Source organism: Jatropha curcas, chromosome 7, assembly GCF_041381405.1.
Source record: "Jatropha curcas cultivar XTBG-Jc1 chromosome 7, XTBG_Jcur_1.0, whole genome shotgun sequence".
Classification (NCBI taxonomy): Eukaryota; Viridiplantae; Streptophyta; class Magnoliopsida; order Malpighiales; family Euphorbiaceae; genus Jatropha; species Jatropha curcas.
The window spans coordinates 19821907-19842991 of NC_143157.1; the positions used below are offsets into that span (position 1 = coordinate 19821907).

General features: G+C 31.8%; 1 protein-coding gene across 2 annotated transcripts; it reads left to right on the plus strand.

Annotated features, from left to right (window-relative positions):
• The first annotated feature begins 6147 nt into the window (after positions 1 to 6147).
• On the plus strand, positions 6148 to 12111 carry LOC105639215 (phosphoenolpyruvate carboxylase, housekeeping isozyme). Of its 2 annotated transcripts, none has more exons than XM_012223200.4 (11): positions 6148 to 6302; positions 6615 to 6815; positions 7327 to 7718; positions 7913 to 7997; positions 8178 to 8400; positions 8539 to 8642; positions 8778 to 8865; positions 9123 to 9277; positions 9672 to 10670; positions 10764 to 11150; positions 11518 to 12111. In XM_012223200.4, exons 2-11 carry the CDS (start codon positions 6648 to 6650, stop codon positions 11812 to 11814), a joined length of 2898 nt encoding a protein of 965 aa, XP_012078590.1. In that variant the 5' UTR covers positions 6148 to 6302; positions 6615 to 6647; the 3' UTR covers positions 11815 to 12111. The 2 variants fall into 2 exon arrangements, with proteins under 2 accessions (XP_012078590.1, XP_020537007.1); XM_020681348.3 differs by lacking the exon at positions 6148 to 6302 and adding an exon at positions 6372 to 6537.
• Positions 12112 to 21085: the final 8974 nt, after the last annotated feature.

Sequence of the window (21085 nt, forward strand, 5' to 3'; positions counted from 1 at the left end):
GTACCCAAGCCTTGGATCACCCTAACGATTTTGAAGAAGCATTCAAGATTCAAAGTAAATTGAATATGAAGCTGAACCTTGACAAGTGCACGTTTGGGGGTAAGAGTAGGCAAATTTTTAGGTTACGTGATATCACAGTGGAGAATCAAGGAGAAACAAGATAAGATCAAGGCAATCTTGGAGATGCAAATGGCAACCAATATTCACGAAGTACAATAGCCGAATGGCCGAATCATAGCACTGGGACGTTTCATTTCATGCTCGACCAAAAGATGTATGTCTTTTTACCGGGCCTTGAAACAATTGAAGAGCTTCCAATGGGACAAGAAATGTCAACTCACCTTTGACAAGATAAAGGAGTTTCTTTTTTTCGCCCCTCTCCTAAGTAGACCAAAAAGGGCGAACCTTATATTTATACCTAGCTACTACCAAAAGCATAATAGCATCTGTCCTTGTCAGAGAAGAAGATGGAAGCAGTATCCCGTCTATTACACTAGCACTAGTAGAGTTCTTCGAGGAGCCGAACTAAGATATCCCAACATTGTAAAATTGGCATTTGCTGTCCTCACATCGGCGAACAGGTTACATCATTACTTCTAATCTCACATTATATCCGTCTAAAATAACCACCCTTTAAAAAAGGTCTTATACCGAGTAGAAATTTCTAGAAGATTAGTGGAATGGTTAATCAGACTAGGGGAATTCGACATCAGTACACAACACGTGTCGTCATGAAAGCGCAAGTGCTACCGAACTTTGTGGCTGAATTCTCCAAAGAGCATGGAGAGGGCAAACTAGAGGTTGAAGTAACAGATCTTAACAATAATACCTTGTAGTTATACACTGATATGGCCTTGGGAAGTTTGAGGGCTACCGTGGGCATCATACTACAAGGACTTGGGAAGCTAAAAATACAGTATGTTGTCCTCCTGAACTTTACCACAACTAATGTGGTGCTGAATATGAGGGCTTAATCACAGGATTGAAGTTGGCTCGTGAAGTACAAGCTTCTGTACTCGACATCTTCTGTGACATCCTACCGAGTCGAGTCTTTGCATAGAGTCGAGTCGAGTTGAGTCGAGTTGAACCAAACCCGGTTGGGGTAGAATGGGTTTATTAGTGGACTTACTTGATTGAGAGAAAAAGAGCAAAGTGTAAGGATTAGGATTTAATGGCATTAAAAGAACAAGCTTGGGTATTAAGTTATAGCCTTTTGACAATTGAGGTATCATTTAGTAAGTTTCCATCATTTATCTTGATTTTGTGATGACTTACCCGTAATCATCATTTTACTTTCCCATTGTTCATCTTTATCTTCATCTTCTTCATCTCCTTCATTTCCTTTATTTCTCCATCCAATTAGGCAATCTCAATTTTCTCCAAGTAAGTAGAATTACTTGCAGCTTATTGTTATTCAGTCTCTACTTGAGTGATATTGTAGATAAGTTATCAGAAGTTTGATGTGTATAGGAGAAGGGAGTTCAAAGAGTGTAGAGAAGAGAAGCTAGAACAGAGCTCACGCGTTTTTGGAGTAAAGGTTTGATATCTCTTGATTTTTATTATTGTCTTTGCATGAGAATTTGTGTGATGTGTTGCTATTGAGACAATATATTGCTTCATGTTGGAGAATGGTAGTGGTGAGAAAACAGGGGAGGTATTGAGTTTATGTTGAAAACAGGGGAGGACTTCATCTTGATTTTGACCCCATTTAATGAGGGAATTAGGAAGTGTCATAGAAGAGTTATTTGTTCCTCTATGTGTTAGCTTTGCATGGGTTTTTGAATCATCCAAATTGGAGTTGTATGTTGAGAGATATGACCAAAAGAGTGCAGACTGCGCAGGCTGGAAACGCGTCGCGACCTGGCACTGCGTAGGCTGGAAGCACGTCGCGCGCTCGCGACTTTGCACTGCGCGCGCGCGACTTTCACTTCAAACTCACTGACTCTCATTTTGCTCTTCTCGCGCTCGCGACCTTGCAAGACGCGCTCGCGAAGTTGGCCCTTGGCCTGGAAGCGCTCGCGACTTGCATTGCGCGCTCGCGTAGTTGGCATGAAAACTCACTGTCTCTCATTTTGCACATTACGCGATCGCGACTTCCATGTGCGCGCTCGCGACTTTCACCTGAAACTTACTGTCTCTCATTTGGCACACTACGGGCTCGCGACTCTCAAGTACGCGATCGCGACTTGTGCCTGATAACACACTGTCTCTTATTTTCTGCATCTCGCGCTCGCGACTTCCACAGGCGCGCTCGCGACTTGGCTTTTCCTGCATTTTTGGACTTTCTTTTTCTATGTAATTGGGTTCTTTGCTCAACTTGTATGCATCCAATCATTTCAAAACAAAAAGACAACATTAGAACATGTATCAAAACAACATCCAAGCATGCAAATGATGTGAAATCATATGAACATTATAATTTATGAAGTGATGAACTATTACTATGATGTTGTGTTATACATTTGACATACCAACACTATGCTCCATTGAGGTTAGGTAGAAACCATGTCGATAAGGCCATGTCGCGACATAGGATAGCAGATCTGCGCCTCATACAGTTTGTTACTCCGGCTACAGGCCGTTGAGTGGATATGATTATATATGGGCCATAGCAGCCAAGTATACAGTATTCATCCAGTTTATACAGTTTTCTTATCACCTCGGTTTCGCTATAACCTTATGAAGCCATACAGATATCTGGACATAACATTGCATAAATCATACAGATAAATGAAAGATATCATGATATGTGTGCTTATATGTGCCTTGTGTGCCTACATGATTCTTTATATACAAGTATGTGCTTTATTGTTTCTTTCCTTGTTGAGATATCCACTGAGCTTTATTTGCTCAGCGAGTTACCTGTTTAACTCGCAGGTTTTGAGACTGGTCCGTAGAGGGTCCGTTTACAACTGCTGCCGTTCATCTGTAGAAGACTCGGTCTTCAGGGTAGAAACTCATTTTGTTATTCTTTTTATGGCATGTACTGGGCACACAGTTGGGCCCAATCCATTTTGTAACTAGTATCATGTCTTGTAAAGATTATAGACAGTATTAATATAACAGCATCAGCATGCTAGTATGTTCATATACAGGATGATGTCAGCATGACAGGACATACAGTCAACTAGTTTGTAGCGTCTCGTCTCGGTTTATTCGGGTTTACGGGTGGACCGAGAAGGGATGTTACATCTTCCTAGACTCATAGCTAGTAGTAAACCAAGTAATAGGTGCCTTCACCACCAAGAGGTAAACTTAGCCAAATACCACTTCCTAGCTACGATAATTCTACGCAAACTAGAGGAAGATGGTAGCACTTCGTAGATCTCCCAGATTGATCGAACGAACAAAAAAGAAGCAGATGCAATCGCTGTTTCAATAGCATTTAGCCAGTTGTTCGAGTAGCTTTTCATAAAACACTAAAGACTCTGTTCGGCAACAGCGTTTGAGGGAGCGTTAGAGTCTTGACTACGTCAAAACACTATTTTTGTAAATTATGTCATTCTATAAGGTTGTATATAAAATAGCTATTAGTGGATAATATATCATTTATTAAAACGTTAATCCATCTAACATTTAGCGTTTCCATTTTTTGATAATTTTGTCCTTAATTAACTTATATTAACATTAGTTTAAAGTCTTTCTTTCCAATGGTTGCTATGGTACTGCAAATCTGCAATTAATTTAAAAAATTACATTAATTTACGTAAAATTTTAAACAAAATAATTTAATAATAAATTAATAAAGGAATATGTGAGGAAATTGTATTATCATTTTAGAAATGATAATGATTTCAATTTATATAATTGGACTACAAGCTATAGATTGATATTCTTTTGACAAAAAAATAATAACACATTATATAAATTATCTTTTCTTTTTTATAATGAGTTCACTTCTATAATCATATTTCAATGTCTTGTTTTTATCATTTTAAATTCAACAGCTATTTTCACCAAACATTTTTACTCTAAATAACTATATAAACAACTAACAACTTGTAAAACCAATAACAGCCACTAAGGCCCTGTTTAGCAGCGGCGTTTGAAGTGGTGTTTAGTGTTTTGTGTTTTGTGTTTTGATAGAGTTGAAACACCATCTTAATTAATCATAATATTTGGTAATACAATATCTACCATAGTGTTTATAGTTTAATATAATATTTTATGAAACGTTATCTTCATTAATATTTAGCGTTTTATAATTTTTTTATCACTTGTTTTTATCTTGTTCCCCGCCTTCATACCATTTTTTGTCATTTTATATTAAACAGCTAATCAAGCAGTTATTTGTATTGAATCTTTTTTATTCCAAACCGCTATACAATCGTTATCACTAACAGCTAATATTTAATAGTTAACTACTATTAAAATAGCTGACAACTATTAAAACAGCTAACGGCTACTAGAACAGCTAATTTTACCGAACATATCCTAAAACAACTACTATTGTCGAATAGATCCAAAAACTAAACGTTACATGAGTTAACTTTTTATAAAATGCTAGTTCAAACGCTATGTTACTAAACACTATAAAAATTATCATTCAAATGCTAACAGCTACTCAAAAAACTATTGTCGAACACAACTTAAGCAAGACTATAAAAAAAAAAAAAAAGAAAAGAAAAGTACCATATTCAGGAGTAAGTGGAGAGAAGAAAGAAATTAAATAATAAAAAATTATAATTTTTTATATTAAGAATATTATATTCTCTCAAAAAACAAAAATATTATTAAATATTATGTTATTTAAAAATTCTAATCGAATCAAATATACCTGTTTTGATTTTTCCTTATACGTTTGAATACGGAACTTTCCTTCAACCTAGCTGAAAAAGAAAAGGGCATTTTCCCTAAGCATATTCTGTTACCGTACAAGTGGACGGAACAACACGACAAAGCAAAAGAAAAAGCTAAAATTGAAAAAGCCAGAAAAGAAAAATCTGAAAGCGAAAACCATGCGCATTATTGTCATTTTCAATCAATTACAATTACCAGCACAAGTTTCGCCTAATTGCTCCACACCAAAACCAAAATCATAGTAACTACCTTATTAGTCGATTTTTAAAAATAAATTTGTAGAAATATTTTTTAATTTTCAAGTAAGCATATAAATATTTTACTATAAAAGAAAAATTTTCTATTAGTGAATCTTTAAATATTTCTAATATCTTTTCGGAATTATAGCACTTAATTAATATAAATTATTTATTTGATGAAAATTATTTTTACATTATCTTTTTTAAAAAAATTTATTAAAAAAATTAAAAATATATCCGTCTATTTTTTATTGGAAAGTCATTGATGTGTCTTCCACAATTGTTGTTTCTACAAATCAAGTCATTTCTCACGCCATTTGAGCTATTATTCAAATTTACTAATTATTATTTTGAATTTTTTTTAAAAAAATAAAGGCAAGCCATAATTGACTTTTGAGAATGGGCATAGGTCACCTAATGAGAATCACAAAAAAATCATTTTTCTTTCAAAATTTTCTCAATATATAATATAAAAAATATTTATGGTTTCAAATGTTTTCGTATATTTTTATTTATATCTTAAAAGAACATATTTATTCATAGTCTGAAAAGTCAGTTTTCGATGATCACTAAATAAAATAATAAAGAAATATGATAAGTGGTGCCAACCTATTGATAAGCGGTGGCCAGTTGGATATTTCCCAAATTCAACGTTTTCGTTTCATTGTTTTTTCCTAAAAAAGTAAATTCCATTGAAAATTTTATATTTTTTGGTAGAATTTAATTTAATTATATTTAAATTCATAGAATTGAATTTATAAATTGAATTGTTGATTTTTCTTATAACAAATTTAAAATATTGGATTTGTAAATGCATTCCACAAAATTTGTGGAATTCATTACAAGGGGTTAGTAATACAGTAATTTAGATTTCATTTACATAATGTGTTTATTTATGTTCATTTTAATTTTAAGAAAAATAAAATAGTAATAACAGATCTCTAATGTAAGAAAGAAAGCAATCCTTGCAGTATTTACCATTATCAAATCTTTTATATTTAATTGGAGTCTTACATGTCAAATATTATTAATGTTAAAATCTTTTTAATAGGGATTGACGTGTGCAAGTTAGACGAAGATAACAAATTATTTTTCTTCTGTATTGTCTAATTCAGTTTCTTTGCTCTGCTTCTTCTCTGTCTATATATAGTGTAATCCGTGCTTCTCTTTTCATCTCACCCTCACTCTCTCTCTCTCTCTCTCTCTCTCTCTCTCTCTCTCTCTCTCTCTCTCTTCTATCAAATCTCAGTTATTCAGATTCAGGTATTCAATCATCTCTAAAAATAAAAATAATCACTTTCTCTTGCTGTCACACACACACACATACACTCTGTTTGCTCTGTTCTTATATTCACTTCATTGTTTTTCAACCTGCATTTTCTTGCTCTCTACACGTGGCCTTTTGTATAGAAACCTCGATTTTACAGGCCCAATTTTAGTGGGTCGTGATCAGATTTTGTAGCTATAGAGCCAATCCTTGATTTTGCTTTCTGTTTTTGTGGGTTCCTCTTCCTTTTTATGTCTTTGTTTTATTTTGTTTCAATCTTAATTTTTGTTTATCTCTGATTTACGCAGAAAGAAGGGGAAAAAAAAAAAAAGAAGTAAACAATGCAACCTCGGAATATAGAGAAGATGGCATCAATTGATGCACAGCTTAGGCTTCTGGTCCCTGCAAAAGTGAGTGAAGATGACAAATTGGTGGAGTATGATGCTTTGCTTTTGGATCGGTTTCTTGATATTCTTCAAGATTTGCATGGAGAAGATCTCAAGGAAACGGTAAAATTCATGAGCCTTGCCTTTTTTTTTCTCTTTTTGAAATCTGATTTGCAGAAGAATATTTGTGTGCTGATTCAGCCATGTTAAATGAAAATGTTCTGCTGGTAAAAGATTTGTGGTGTAAAAATGTGGATTGATGATCCAATCTGGTGTGATTTTGATTTTTCTTTTTAGGGGATTCAATATCATTTGATTAGTTGGTTTGGGTGCTACCCAGATCACAATTTTGTTTCCTGGGGACGCATCACTCATAAAAATTTTGATTCGCCACTATCTAGTCAGGGTGTTGCTTTCAATTAGTTTTTAAATTTGAAAATTTGATATCTCTTTCCATTTTGTCTGGTTAACAGCGATCATGATCCTATTTCTAGAGAATACAGCTTATGTTTTCTGATATAGACAATGCATGAATTTCTGGTTTTCCTGTATAAGACTCAAGAAATGGTAACTAGTGACTCTTCTTGAAGTTATATAATAATTTTTTTACAAATTTGTCAATGTGTGTGTTTAGGTTCAAGAATGCTATGAGCTTTCTGGTGAGTATGAAGGCAAACATGATGGCAAGAAACTTGAGGAGCTTGGAAATGTCTTGACCAGTTTGGATCCTGGTGATTCCATTGTTATTGCCAAGTCTTTCTCTCACATGCTTAACTTGGCTAACTTAGCCGAAGAGGTTCAAATTGCACATCGGCGACGGAACAAATTAAAGAAAGGAGATTTTGCGGATGAGAACAATGCAACAACTGAATCAGACATTGAAGAAACTATCAAGAGACTTGTTGTTGACATGAAGAAGTCTCCTGAAGAGGTTTTTGATGCTCTGAAGAATCAGACAGTAGATCTTGTTTTGACTGCTCATCCTACTCAATCGGTCCGTCGATCTTTGCTTCAAAAGCATGCAAGGTTTGTTCTACGATTCCTCCGGTTTTGTTTTCATATTCTCGTTCTGCCTCTTGTCTTTTGAGGATTTGATTTTATCCCGAATGTTTAAGTTTTAAATTTTACCATTTTTTTGTTTGAAAATAATTTTGGTTATAAGGTTTATTACATCTTCTATGTATTCATAACACTCTGTTTTGCATGTTCTCATTGTTCAGGATAAGGAATTGTTTGGCTCAGTTGTATGCCAAAGACATTACTCCAGATGATAAACAGGAGCTTGACGAGGCTTTACAGAGGGAGGTAAAAGTCACCTTCAAATGTACTTCTTTATCTACATCAAAACTTATATTTTATCTAAAGAACATAAGCACAAAAAAGAGTAAAAAGTAATTTTGTGCATACATATTTTACAGCTTGGCTTGAATCAATAGAATGTTGATTTGGTTTTCTCATTTTCCATTATCTTTTTTTTTCATGTAGATTCAAGCAGCATTTCGTACAGATGAGATTCGAAGGACACCTCCAACTCCCCAAGATGAGATGAGGGCAGGAATGAGTTACTTCCATGAAACAATCTGGAAGGGCGTTCCGAAATTCTTGCGCCGCGTTGACACTGCTTTAAAGAATGTAGGGATTAATGAAAGAGTTCCTTATAATGCTCCACTTATTCAGTTTTCTTCCTGGATGGGTGGTGATCGTGATGGTATGCTCTTTCTCTATTTTGGTGAAAATATTTTCTATTTTTCCATAAAAATTTTAGTTTGTTTTTTAATGTATTTATATGAGACCTTTGAGTAATATCTTTTGATATTCTTATCATTTTATTTCTTATGAGATGCAGGTAATCCAAGGGTAACTCCTGAAGTCACAAGGGATGTATGCTTATTGGCTAGAATGATGGCAGCCAACCTGTACTATTCCCAGATCGAGGATCTCATGTTTGAGGTACTTCTTGCCCTTTTCACTAGCATTTCACTAGGATTTTCGTTATATTATGTATTGTTTTATTAAGCCGCATCTTCTTTATGCTTATTTATTGTTAATATTAGGTTAATTTCCTACCTTGTTTTCCTATGGCAGTTGTCCATGTGGCGCTGCAGCGATGAGCTTCGGGTTCGTGCAGATGAACTCCACAGATCCTCAAAGAGGGATGCAAAACACTATATAGGTAAATTTTGGAATTAAGCAATTCTTATTTTTATATCAACTATTGTTTTCTGAAGGGATGGAATTTTCCTATATATGTTTGACTTGGATTCCACTTTAAATAACATGAGATGTAAAAAGTACTGTTTGGTTAGTCTCCCCCCTCATCTGTTGTCAAACCGAATGGAAAGGCATTTAACCTGTCTCAGATTTTAGTCTACCTAAGCAATGTAACCATCTTTATCAATGTGATTCCCATTTGCTTTATTTATGGTTCAGAGTTTTGGAAGCAAGTTCCTCCAAATGAACCCTATCGTGTGATTCTTGGTGACTTGAGGGACAGACTGTACAATACACGTGAACGCTCACGTCAATTATTATCCCATGGAATCTCAGAAATCCCGGAGGAGACTAGTTTCACCAATGTTGAGCAGGTATATTCCCTTTTTTTTTTTCTTTCTTTTTTAGTTTTTACTTTTGCAATAGTATAGCATTTCATTAAATGCATTTTTCCTGAAATTAATATGCCTGCTTTTTTGACAAAATTAAAGTTTAGGCGGTAGAACCTTTTTCCTTAACCATTCTGCTATATAGCTGTCTAAGACCATGAGATCCTTAAACCAGCTAAGGATCTTATGGTTTACTATCTGTCTTTTCTTTGATTTACTACCTTTCTTTTTGCTGAGATTTCAGCCGGAATTATTTAAGCCGACAAAAAGGCGATGGTTATTTTATTGTGACATCATGCTAAACTGCATTATTAAGACAAAGAAGAGTCACTGAACTGCGAGTTGATATGAGACTGATTAGGTTTACAATTTCATGCAGTTCTTGGAGCCTCTTGAACTGTGTTACAGATCACTCTGTGCTTGTGGTGACCGCCCAATTGCTGATGGAAGCCTCCTTGATTTCTTGAGGCAAGTTTCCACCTTTGGACTTTCACTAGTTAGGCTTGACATTAGACAAGAATCAGACCGTCATACTGACGTCATAGATGCCATCACCAAGCACTTGGAAATTGGTTCCTATCGGGATTGGTCTGAAGAACGCCGACAGGAATGGCTTTTATCTGAACTCAGTGGCAAGCGCCCATTGTTTGGTCCTGATCTTCCAAAAACTGAGGAAATAGCTGATGTGTTGGAAACTTTTCATGTCATATCAGAACTCCCTGCAGATAACTTTGGAGCATACATCATCTCTATGGCAACTGCACCATCAGATGTGCTTGCTGTTGAACTCCTGCAACGTGAATGCCATGTGAAGCAGCCTTTAAGAGTGGTTCCGCTGTTTGAGAAGCTTGCAGATCTGGAGGCTGCTCCTGCTGCTTTGGCTCGTCTCTTCTCGATAGATTGGTACAGAAACCGCATCAATGGAAAACAAGAAGTTATGATTGGTTATTCAGATTCTGGTAAAGATGCTGGACGATTCTCTGCAGCGTGGCAGTTATATAAGGCTCAAGAGGAGCTCATAAAGGTAGCTAAGCAATTTGGTGTGAAGCTTACAATGTTCCATGGTCGTGGTGGGACAGTTGGAAGAGGAGGTGGCCCCACTCATCTTGCTATATTATCTCAGCCACCAGATACCATTCATGGGTCACTCCGAGTCACTGTTCAAGGTGAAGTTATTGAGCAATCATTTGGAGAGGAACACTTGTGCTTTAGAACACTTCAGCGTTTCACTGCTGCAACTCTTGAGCATGGTATGCATCCACCAATCTCCCCAAAACCAGAATGGCGTAAACTGATGGATGAAATGGCTGTTGTTGCTACAGACGCGTACCGCTCCATTGTCTTTAAAGAACCACGATTTGTTGAATATTTCCGCCTTGTAAGTAAAGGAAGCATTCTATTGTCATATTGATGTCTTTTTGTCTGTTATCAAAGGAATTATAAAATAATGTTGCTTTGCTTATGATTTTAGGCTACACCAGAGATGGAGTATGGTAGAATGAACATTGGAAGCCGTCCATCAAAGCGAAAGCCAAGTGGGGGAATTGAATCTCTTCGTGCAATCCCATGGATCTTTGCCTGGACCCAAACTAGATTCCATCTTCCAGTATGGCTAGGCTTTGGAGCAGCATTTAAACAGGTTATTAAAAAAGACATTAAGAATCTCCATATGCTGCAAGAGATGTACAATGAATGGCCCTTTTTTAGGGTCACCCTTGATTTGGTTGAAATGGTGTTTGCCAAGGGAGACCCAGGGATAGCTGCCTTGTATGACAAACTCCTTGTTTCTGAGGAGCTATGGTCCTTTGGTGAGAGGTTGAGGTCTGACTATGAGGAAACCAAGGGCTTCCTTCTCCAGGTAAATTAATTCACTAGGATGCAATAAGCAATTAATACTTTTAATATGTTCAACACGATTGTGGTTGTTCTTGTTAAATATCTCCTTTCCTTTTGGAATCTAGAGAAGGACAACACTAAGTCGAAGGCTGCTTTCATTTTTTAGGTCTTGCCACACTCGCTGATACAGTGCTTAATTTAATGGTGATATTTGTAGATTCAGGATTCATATCACATTGTGAACCCTTTTATTTATTTAATTTATCGTCAGATTCCACAGAACTTACCATGATTTGCAAAATTCATCAGAACAAACATGCACCATATTTAATCTGCTTTTATAATGTCATAATGTTTGTTAATTTCTTTTATTTGTTTGCCTACTTCAGATTGCTGCACACAAAGATCTTCTTGAAGGAGATCCATACTTGAAACAAAGACTGCGGTTGCGTGATTCATACATCACAACCCTCAATGTATGCCAAGCTTATACACTAAAACGGATCCGCGATCCAAATTTCCACGTGACTGTGAGGCCACATATCTCCAAGGAAATTATGGAATCAAGCAAACCAGCTGACGAACTTGTGAAGTTAAATCCTACAAGTGAGTATGCTCCTGGATTGGAGGACACCCTCATCTTGACCATGAAGGGTATTGCCGCCGGAATGCAGAACACTGGTTGAAAAACCTGTGGGTGTTCTTTAGTTTCCTTTTCTTTTTCGTTTCTTGGCCTTTCTATATATATAGGTTTTGCCCCAAATGCCGTAATTACATGTAATGTACGTGGATGCTGTTTAAATTATCCACCTTTGAGGTTGAAAATTTGGGCTAACTTGTTTTTATTTTTCCAGTTGTCTGATCTCTTTGCTGTACTTTGAGTAGTTCTTGGAGCCAAGCAGAGTTTGTGCTGTGGCCACATCAGAAAGGAACTTGAATGGAATTAATGCTTTAATACTAAATAACTTTGAGACTTTCTAGTACTTTTTGCAGTCTTTAGGTTGATGAAACGGTCTCAGGTATATTCACCCTTCATATTGGGTGCAGTCTGAATACAATAATAGTAAGGATCGAATGAAAGTAAATAAATAAATAAGAAGGGATTTGAGGGTTAAAACAGTCATTTGCTTTTTTTTTTATTCATAAAAATAGTTGCCTCTTTATGAGCATATTTAATCGTTGGGTTATATCCGTCACAACTGAATAACAAATACTTATTTCATAAACACAGAAAAACTGAATAACAAATGCTAATAGTGGTTGTTATTAAAATGTAAAATGAATATTAAGTGTATAAATAGTTGTTTTTATACATTATTATATATAATATATTAATTTTTAATATAAATATATTGTGTTTTATTTTAATATAATATATAAATAAAAATATTAAATTACATTTTTTGGGGGCATTTGGTTCAGCTCATAGTTGATTGGTACCCAGTAGCTGATAGTATCCAACTGATTCCATCGATCAGGTTTGGAAAAATTTTCTTATAGTAAATTTGTATTTATATTATGTTGGGACTTTGTTAAGCTCATAAAAAAATTTATTAATATTGTTATTTATATATTTCATTTATAAAAAATTATAATCCCAAATTATAAACTAACTATTCATCCTATTTATATACTTGGAAAATAGGATGAATAGTTAGTTTACCAAAATTTCAAAATTAATTATCTTAAGACTTTTTTTCTCTATATCTAGTAAATCAACTAATATTAATTATTTACATGAGAAAGTGAAAAGAACAATATTTCTTAAATATGAGACATTATTTTAGGACACAAGAAGAAGAAAGAGGAGTATAGTTTTGGGACAAAGAGAATGATACATGAAAATAAAAATAAATGTATTCGCCTTAAATTTTATATATATATACATTACAATATATAAAAACAATTATGTTCTTAATGGTCTTTTTATTTTTAACAACAATAGCTACCAAAACTTTACCAATACGAACTTTTATCGGTTATCAGCCACTAGCTATTATCAACCATTATTAGTTAATCACCGATGAACTAAACAAGCCCTTGAAATAATATTAAATAGAAATTATTATGGTTAAATAATTTTATTAGTAATTAGTTGTCTTTCCACGTTTTGCATGCGGATGTTATATGATGTTTAAAAATGAAAATGCTATTTTTGTTATAACAAATAATCATTTTTAAGAATTCAAATATCGAATATATTATACTTGTTAATTTTCCAAAGAAATAAAATAAAGAATAAATTTTCCTAGATTCTTGCAAAAGGATCAATGTATTAACATATATATACATAAATCAAGTTTATAATTAAGCTTGAAATTTTTATTTTATAGAAATATTTTAATAGATTTTAAAATAATTTTATAAATATCAATTGTTATTAAATTTATTTTGAGTAAATAATCTAAAATCTATGCACAAATCCAATAAACATTAATTTTTTAAAAAATTTCATCGAAATTTGCCCAGATTTGAAATTTGTCGAGAAATACTGTCATTTCCCTTCACAAAAGAAAATATGCATATCAATTTGTCATAAAATGTTTCTCTATTTCATACATAATGATGTTAAATAATGAATTTTAATTTTAATTTCATTAAAAAAAGTACTGTGAAAAGGTGAATTTTATGATTTAGGTGGCATTGTGTTGAAAAAAAATAAACATTTAATTGTAATGACAACAAATAAAATGCTTTTATATGGATCAAATACACTAATAGTTATGAAATAATTTACAAAAATCATACCTTACTTGATCATCAAAACTAAATACACTTCCTAATTCCATTGTCATCACCACATTGATCAAGCGCACATATAAAATGCCATGAAAATAGTCTTATATTGTTTGTAAAGAATCCATTTCTTTTTGTTGAAAATATGATGTGATTTTCTTTATCATTTCATTTATATTGAAATAAATGTGAAAATGAAAATGAAAATTAATGATATTAATGATATTAATGTAAAAATATGAAAGTAAAAAAGTGAAAATGAAAAGCATAAATATTAATGATATCGTTCATTAGTTACAAAAAAAAAGTGAAAAAAAATTTTAAAATATCAATGATATTATTAATTTTATCAATTATTTAAAAATTGAAAATTAATGATATTAATTAAATTCTCTATTAATTATATTAAAAATAATTTTTTAAAATATAAATATTATTTCCAACACATTGTGACATAAGCAACTTAATACCACATAAGTTTTTATGACTCAATTTTTATATATTTATAGATAGGTACATAGATAGATTACTTTAATAGGGTAATTGGAACTTCATATTGATTGACAAGTCATTCTTGATGTGCTCACCGAGAATAATGAGGCTGTGAAGAGATGTAAAACCATCTATTCAAAAAAATATTATTAATTACCAACTATGAGTTGATCCAGTGAGATAAGACGCTAGATCTCTTAAATAATGTTTAGAGTTCAGAGTTCAAGCCAATTAAAGTGGTGGTCTATTTGCTCTTCTCACTTATGTGAGAAGTAGGAAGTCTCGAGTTCGAGTCCTTTCAATCACAGTTATTTTCACCAATTTGATAAGTTAAGGGAAGGTTATCCCCTATTGTATAGCCTATAGTATTGTTTCCAATGAATTAAAAATGTTTAGAGTTCGAATCTTGACATTGTGAATAGAGAAAATTAGATTGTGGGACGATTGCCCCCGTAATGGGCGTGCCGGATACCAAAAAAAAAATATTGGTAATTCAAAGAAAAGAAAAGAAAAAATTGTTAGGATATATAGATTTTTTGAAACAATTTCACAGAGTAAGGTTAAAGAAAATAAGATCTTTTAATTGAATACAAATTTTAATTTTAATCCTTAAAATAATAAAAGGATCCTAGCATTATTAAGATATATTGAAAAGTTTATTTTTATTATAAGGTCAATGTTGTTTTAATCTTAATTAGGCATTTAATTTTGTGTAATAACATTTTCTAATTATAGTTAACATATTATGAAAAAGATTAATATATAATAATTAATATTTGGACTCTGTAGATGCTTAAATTTTGTTGTTAAAAAGGTTCAGTGATGATGCTATGTTTTTTTACATAAAACTGGATTAAGATTTCCGATCGCCCTAGTTTTTGGACCGATGGTTCGTTGCTAAGATTACTGATGTGTTTAACCACTTTTACCTTTTTGGATTATCAGACGTTTCGCAATGAAACTGGGCTCAGAAAGCGCGTCGGTCTCGCCCGGCACACTTTTCAATGCACCATCTCATTTTACATGCCACCCGATCTGATTTTGTAAAAGTGGGTCGGTCCCGTTGCGGAGCCCGTTAGTAGCTTTTTTGCCACATCAGCCCTGACATGGGGCCACTCACCTTTATTTGTTTATAAATAAGTATTGAGGGGTGTGTTAAAGGGGGATTCTTTGGAAAAACAAGAGAAAGTTCATGCATTTTGAAAACTCAACCAAAAAACTCTAAAGTCAACTTGTGTTAACCTTGGATTGGTGTTGAGAATTTATTGTTAATCAATCAAAAATCCTCTGTAGACAATCTAGAATCCTAAAAACACAAACTCTAATCTTCAATCTCGGATTTTTGGATCGGAAGCCAAGTATTGGGTTTCCTTTCATCCATTTTTTGAGCAAATTATCAAAGAAATCACAAAATGTAATTCCTAAGAACCTTTTAACGCTTTCTTTATCTTTTTCTTTGCTTTTTCAGTGTTTAAAACACCATTTCTGGGTCTAGTTGTGAGGGAAACCTAAGATCTACTAAATAGGAGTTTCTGCATCTCTGCGGCGCGAGGCCAACAGTAGTGGCGTGCACCACTTCCCTGTGGCTCACACCATAAGTGCCTAGAAACCTCTTGTTCTTACCCAATAAACGTCCCGATTTAGTGATCAGGTGGCCAAGCTCCAACCTAAAAAGGTTCGTGATGCATGTTAGGTCATATACGGATCAAATAAATAAATAAAACATGATTGAGAGCAATGATTGGTGGATTTGAGGATGAGCATCAAGATCATAAGCTCAAATCTTGTTAAAATCTTTAAATTTCTGTCATTTAATTACTGTGTTTTACTTTACTAGCATTTTTATTATTTCTATCCTTTAAATTCTTGTCATTTAGTTGAATGTTCATTGTTATTGTGCTAACCTTTTTATTTATTAATCTTGTATCATTTACATTCATCATATTCATGCTTGTTGAATGATTGATTGTGTTGTGATCTTATAATTAATGTATAATTTTGTGGATACTTGTTATTTCTTATGTTTGTTGCTTGTGGTTTGGACTTTTTTTTTATTTAAGCTTTTTATTGCCAAATGTAAAGAGTCCATAAGGATTCCTATTAAAGCTTGCTTGTAATAATTATTTGGATTTGGAAAATTTGGAGGGTTTAACGGTAGATTGTAATGATTAGGGTGATTTGTAACTTTGTTCTCTTCACCTCCCCTTCTTTGATTGATTTATTTTATATTGTATGGGTGAGATTAAATATATGCTTGACATGTTTTTCAAAAATGCATAAAAGGTTTTACATCTTAATTTTTTAGTTAATTGCATTGTTAAATTATTGTAAATTAATGGACAATTAGGAGACCGGCTTAGCCGAGCGAGATGGATGCCTAATACCTTCCCATTTTGTACCTAACTCCCGGACCCTATCTCTGGTTTAAAATCGGATTAGTCGATTTTAAAGAATCGGCTGATTCGAGAATTTTTCCTAATAAGGGTGGCAATTCCAAAATAAAATTCTTACCAAAATAAGAAAATATTTTTTCGAGAATTAAATGGATTTAAATAAAAGAAAACCATTTTTAATAAATAAAATAAATCAAACCCTTCCAATTCGATTCTTTCCAAATCATTTTTGCAAAAAAAAGCTGACATCCTCAAACTCTATATAATAAAATTTTTTTATGATAATAAAAAATAAGTATTAGAACAAAATTAAGAATTTAATAGAGAAAATTAGTAAAAAATTATATATAAAAATTAAATGATATGTACTCTTTCTCATGAGTATAAAAAATATTAATACTCTTATCGTAAATTAAATTGTATATGACTAAAAATATTGAATTTTATATTGCTTTGGAAAAATTAATAAAAAATAAATAACAAATGAATTATAAGTAATCATTATAACGGTTATGATCCACCAGTAACAAAGTTCAATCCACGTCCTTGAATATATATATATATAAGTTGGAATGAGGAGTGAATATTGAAATTGTCAAAAACACGTTTAATAATTTTATAGATTGATAAAAGTATCTTTAAAAATTGTAAATATATTGGTTAAAAAATAAAGAAATCCTTAGTTAAATTGATTACTAAATGAAATTGAAATATTTTCTCTAACTGAATAGACTACTTATTGAGTAGGAATTTTAATTTTAATCATTAAAGAATAATAATGAAAAATTGTCCTATTTTTTGAATCCACAGGCAAAACTACGTCGTAGCCTAGGGTCGGACTCTAATCATACAAATAGATAGTTTGTGGATCACTGACAAACATTTCTATTTGTCTCTTCACTTGCATTTAGTTAAATAGTGTTTGAGTCGGACTGCCGCCTTACTTTGATACATCAGTTGAATAATAATATTTTCCCATATTCTGAGTTCGAAACCAGATTATTGAACTTGAGTATGCTTTTCAATTCTTTTGCCTCTTTTATTTTTATGCATTTCATTAGAGAATGTAATAAGGTAGCTCACGCTCTTGCTCAAATGGCTCTACTATTAAAGTAGAAGAGCTTATGTTCATGTAAAGTGGTATTCCACAACCAGCACAATTGTAAACTCCTTCACCAAAGAATTTATCATACTCTCCTGTGAATTTAAACTTGAGATATGCAATCGAACTATATTAAATATTTTATGGAACAAAAAATTGATAAATCTTCCAAAGATCAAAATGTTATCATAGCGAACATCTCAAATAGGATTTACTCAAGATTAACGATAAGGAATTTAGGGTTTACTCAATTCCTTTCTCTCAAACAATGTGAAATTGCTCTAGACAGAGAATAGCCCGCCACTCTTTTGTCGTCTTCTGGATCGAACCCGTTAAAGCAATAGTCGACCAACTGGACTATTTTTTTTGGTCTTCGAGTAAAGCTGATTCCATTGAACTGGGACAGTGAGGGCATTCAATTGATGTTGCCCTAAGTGTTTTGGAAGGGCCAATTTTGTCCCAAGGTTTTGACCAATCACCTTTTGTACGTGTCAAAACCGACATGGCAAGCCAATTGTCGTCCTAAGCAACTTTTTTTTAGTGGATCCATACGCAATATTTGTGTTTTCGTTAAACTATAGGTAATAGAAACACCGGATTGAAAATATTTTAGACATTTAGATATCTAATGATAAATGTTTTTCGTTAAAATATTGAAATAAAAATTTTTAGAGAACTCAAATATTAAATTTATAATTAAGTCTATATTTAAATCGCTCTTTCTCTTTTTTTTTTTTTCCTCTCAAAAAATGTCGTCCTACCCATAGAAGAAGAAGATGAAAACATGATTTTGCATCTTATAAATGATAAATTTGCTTTAAGATGAGTCTCACACTTTTTTTTGTTTTCATTAATTCATAGCTGGCTATGCTACAAATAAACAGATTTCTTTATTTATACATTAGATTTAACTAAACTTTCATTTTCTTTACAATCTAGTCCATATCTCATGGACACGCTGTCTCTCACTCTCTACTCACCTCCATGTTGGACCAACACCCACACATTCATACATCTAAACATATTTATAAGGTTCTTAAGTAGAGGGGTGTTACATTTTCTCTCTTCCCATAACTTTTATTTTTCCATATACCCTGGATATTATTTTTTCAACAAAAATAAATAAATAAATAAATAAGTAAATATTCTAATATTGAATAATTATAAATATAAAGTGTTATTAGATTTTTTAAATGCGTCACCTTTTTCCACAGAGTTATTATGTTAAATATATTTTAAAAATACTGACTATAATATTGTTTTTTTAGAAAAATCAAACTAGAATTTCATTAATTGAAAACTGTATACAGATATGGGATATGGATCATTATGTTTCTATATTTTTGTATAATAGAATAAAAAAATACAATCTTAATTTGAAGTATCAGATCGAGTTGACAAAACATCATATTTGTGCCATAGGCAATCGCTTGCTCCACTTGGTGGTTATTCATGGCCATTGTTCGACTCCATGGTCTTTTTATAAGTCCAATCTGATTACCTTCAAATTTCTTCCTTCTATTGGAGAGGAGATTTGCCCTTCTTTCTATATAATTATGCAAATAATAAAAGATGCTAGACAAAATCAATAATAACTCAAAACCAGATCTGAAGACAAAATCTCAATATATAGATGACAATAACTCAAATCTGTTTATAGATCTGAGGATTATTTACAAAAAACCAAATAAAAAAAAAGAAAAAGAAAAGGGGTGGCGGCCTGTGAAAGAAAAGAAGAGAGGTTTTAGATTTTTAGAAGAAGAGGGAAAGAGCATGCGATAAGTATTTGAGAATAGAGATAATAATTTAATTGCTATTTTTAAAGGGAGAAACAAATATTTTTTTTTTTTCAATGTGATATTGCAGTGCAATGCATATAACCAAAAAAAAGATCAACTGTATATATAAAATGTAATATAATTTAACCATTGTATTTATTATATTATAGAAGAATTTATTCTTTAATATCATATAAATAAAAAAATTAAACGAATATAAAAAAATGAGCATATAACGAGTATAGTCAACTTGCAACGCACGTAATACGTTTAATTTATAAAAATATAAGTAATAAACATAACACAAACACATATATGCACTAACATAGTTAGAAAATTTACCGAAAAATGCAATTAAAATATATAATTTACAGGAATAACATAAATAAGATAAACATAAATGACAGAAATTTCTTATACAAATGAAAATAAATTGTTACAATTAAATTACAATAATCATCGTCTATTTTTCATTTTTAAAATATATTCGTAATAATTTTATTATCGATACTTGTAAATGCATATTTTTCAATATAAATTATTGAATAATCATCAATAGCTCATTGATTTATTAAAGTACCATCTCATAGCTACTGCAATAAAAATTGTCATCACATAAATTTAAAACTTCATGCTTTTTGATTTTAAAATTAATTAACTTATTAAATATTAAGGATAAATATAATGTTCAATTAAATTGAATACTATGATTCAAAATTCATTTATTAAACTCCCTAAATTATAATGTATTATGAAAAACCAACAATTATTGAACCAAAAATTAATAGAATATAAAATCAATAACTAAAAAAGAAATAGAATTACAAAGTTAATTAGGGTTTTAGCTTTTCTTTAAAGAATGATTACTCAAACATATATATATATTTAAATTAGGGGCCCTAAGGTGGCTTTGTCTATTCACGTATGTGTATATTGAGTTAATTATGAAAAATGTAAAATATTTTCCTTAATAGATATTTTAATTTTTGAAAGTTTTGAAATTGTTAATTTTTAGTCACTTTCTAATATTAGATTATTAGCAAAAAAATAAAAAAATTAGTGGAATTTTTTATTATTTAAAAATGCAAAAATTAGGATAAAATTGATTAAAAGTTGAATTAGTAAGTGAGAATGTTTCTTAGAAAAATGTGAGTTACAATGTAATTTAATTTTTATGATTTAAAATGTAATAATTTTATAATAAGTTTAAATAAATACATTATGTTTGGGTAGTTAGAAATTATTTTTTTAATAATAGAAAATAAAATTTATTTCTTCAAAAGAAAAGAAAAGAAAAGAAAATTTATATTGCTAAAATCTAAACTTGACTAAAATTATAAAATTAAAAGGAAAATAAAAATAAGATATATAAATATTAAAATATATATTAAAATTAACTTTAAGGACTATGTTATAAATTAATAATTAACCCATATTATTTTATCATTATTATACA

Coding starts and splice junctions, on each gene's coding strand:
- LOC105639215 (XM_012223200.4), top strand. CDS start 6,648: ATGCAACCTCGGAATATAGAGAAGATGGCATCAATTGATGCACAGCTT. Junction 7,719..7,912: donor TTGCTTCAAAAGCATGCAAG/GTTTGTTCTACG, acceptor CTCATTGTTCAG/GATAAGGAATTGTTTGGCTC. Junction 8,643..8,777: donor TCGAGGATCTCATGTTTGAG/GTACTTCTTGCC, acceptor TTCCTATGGCAG/TTGTCCATGTGGCGCTGCAG.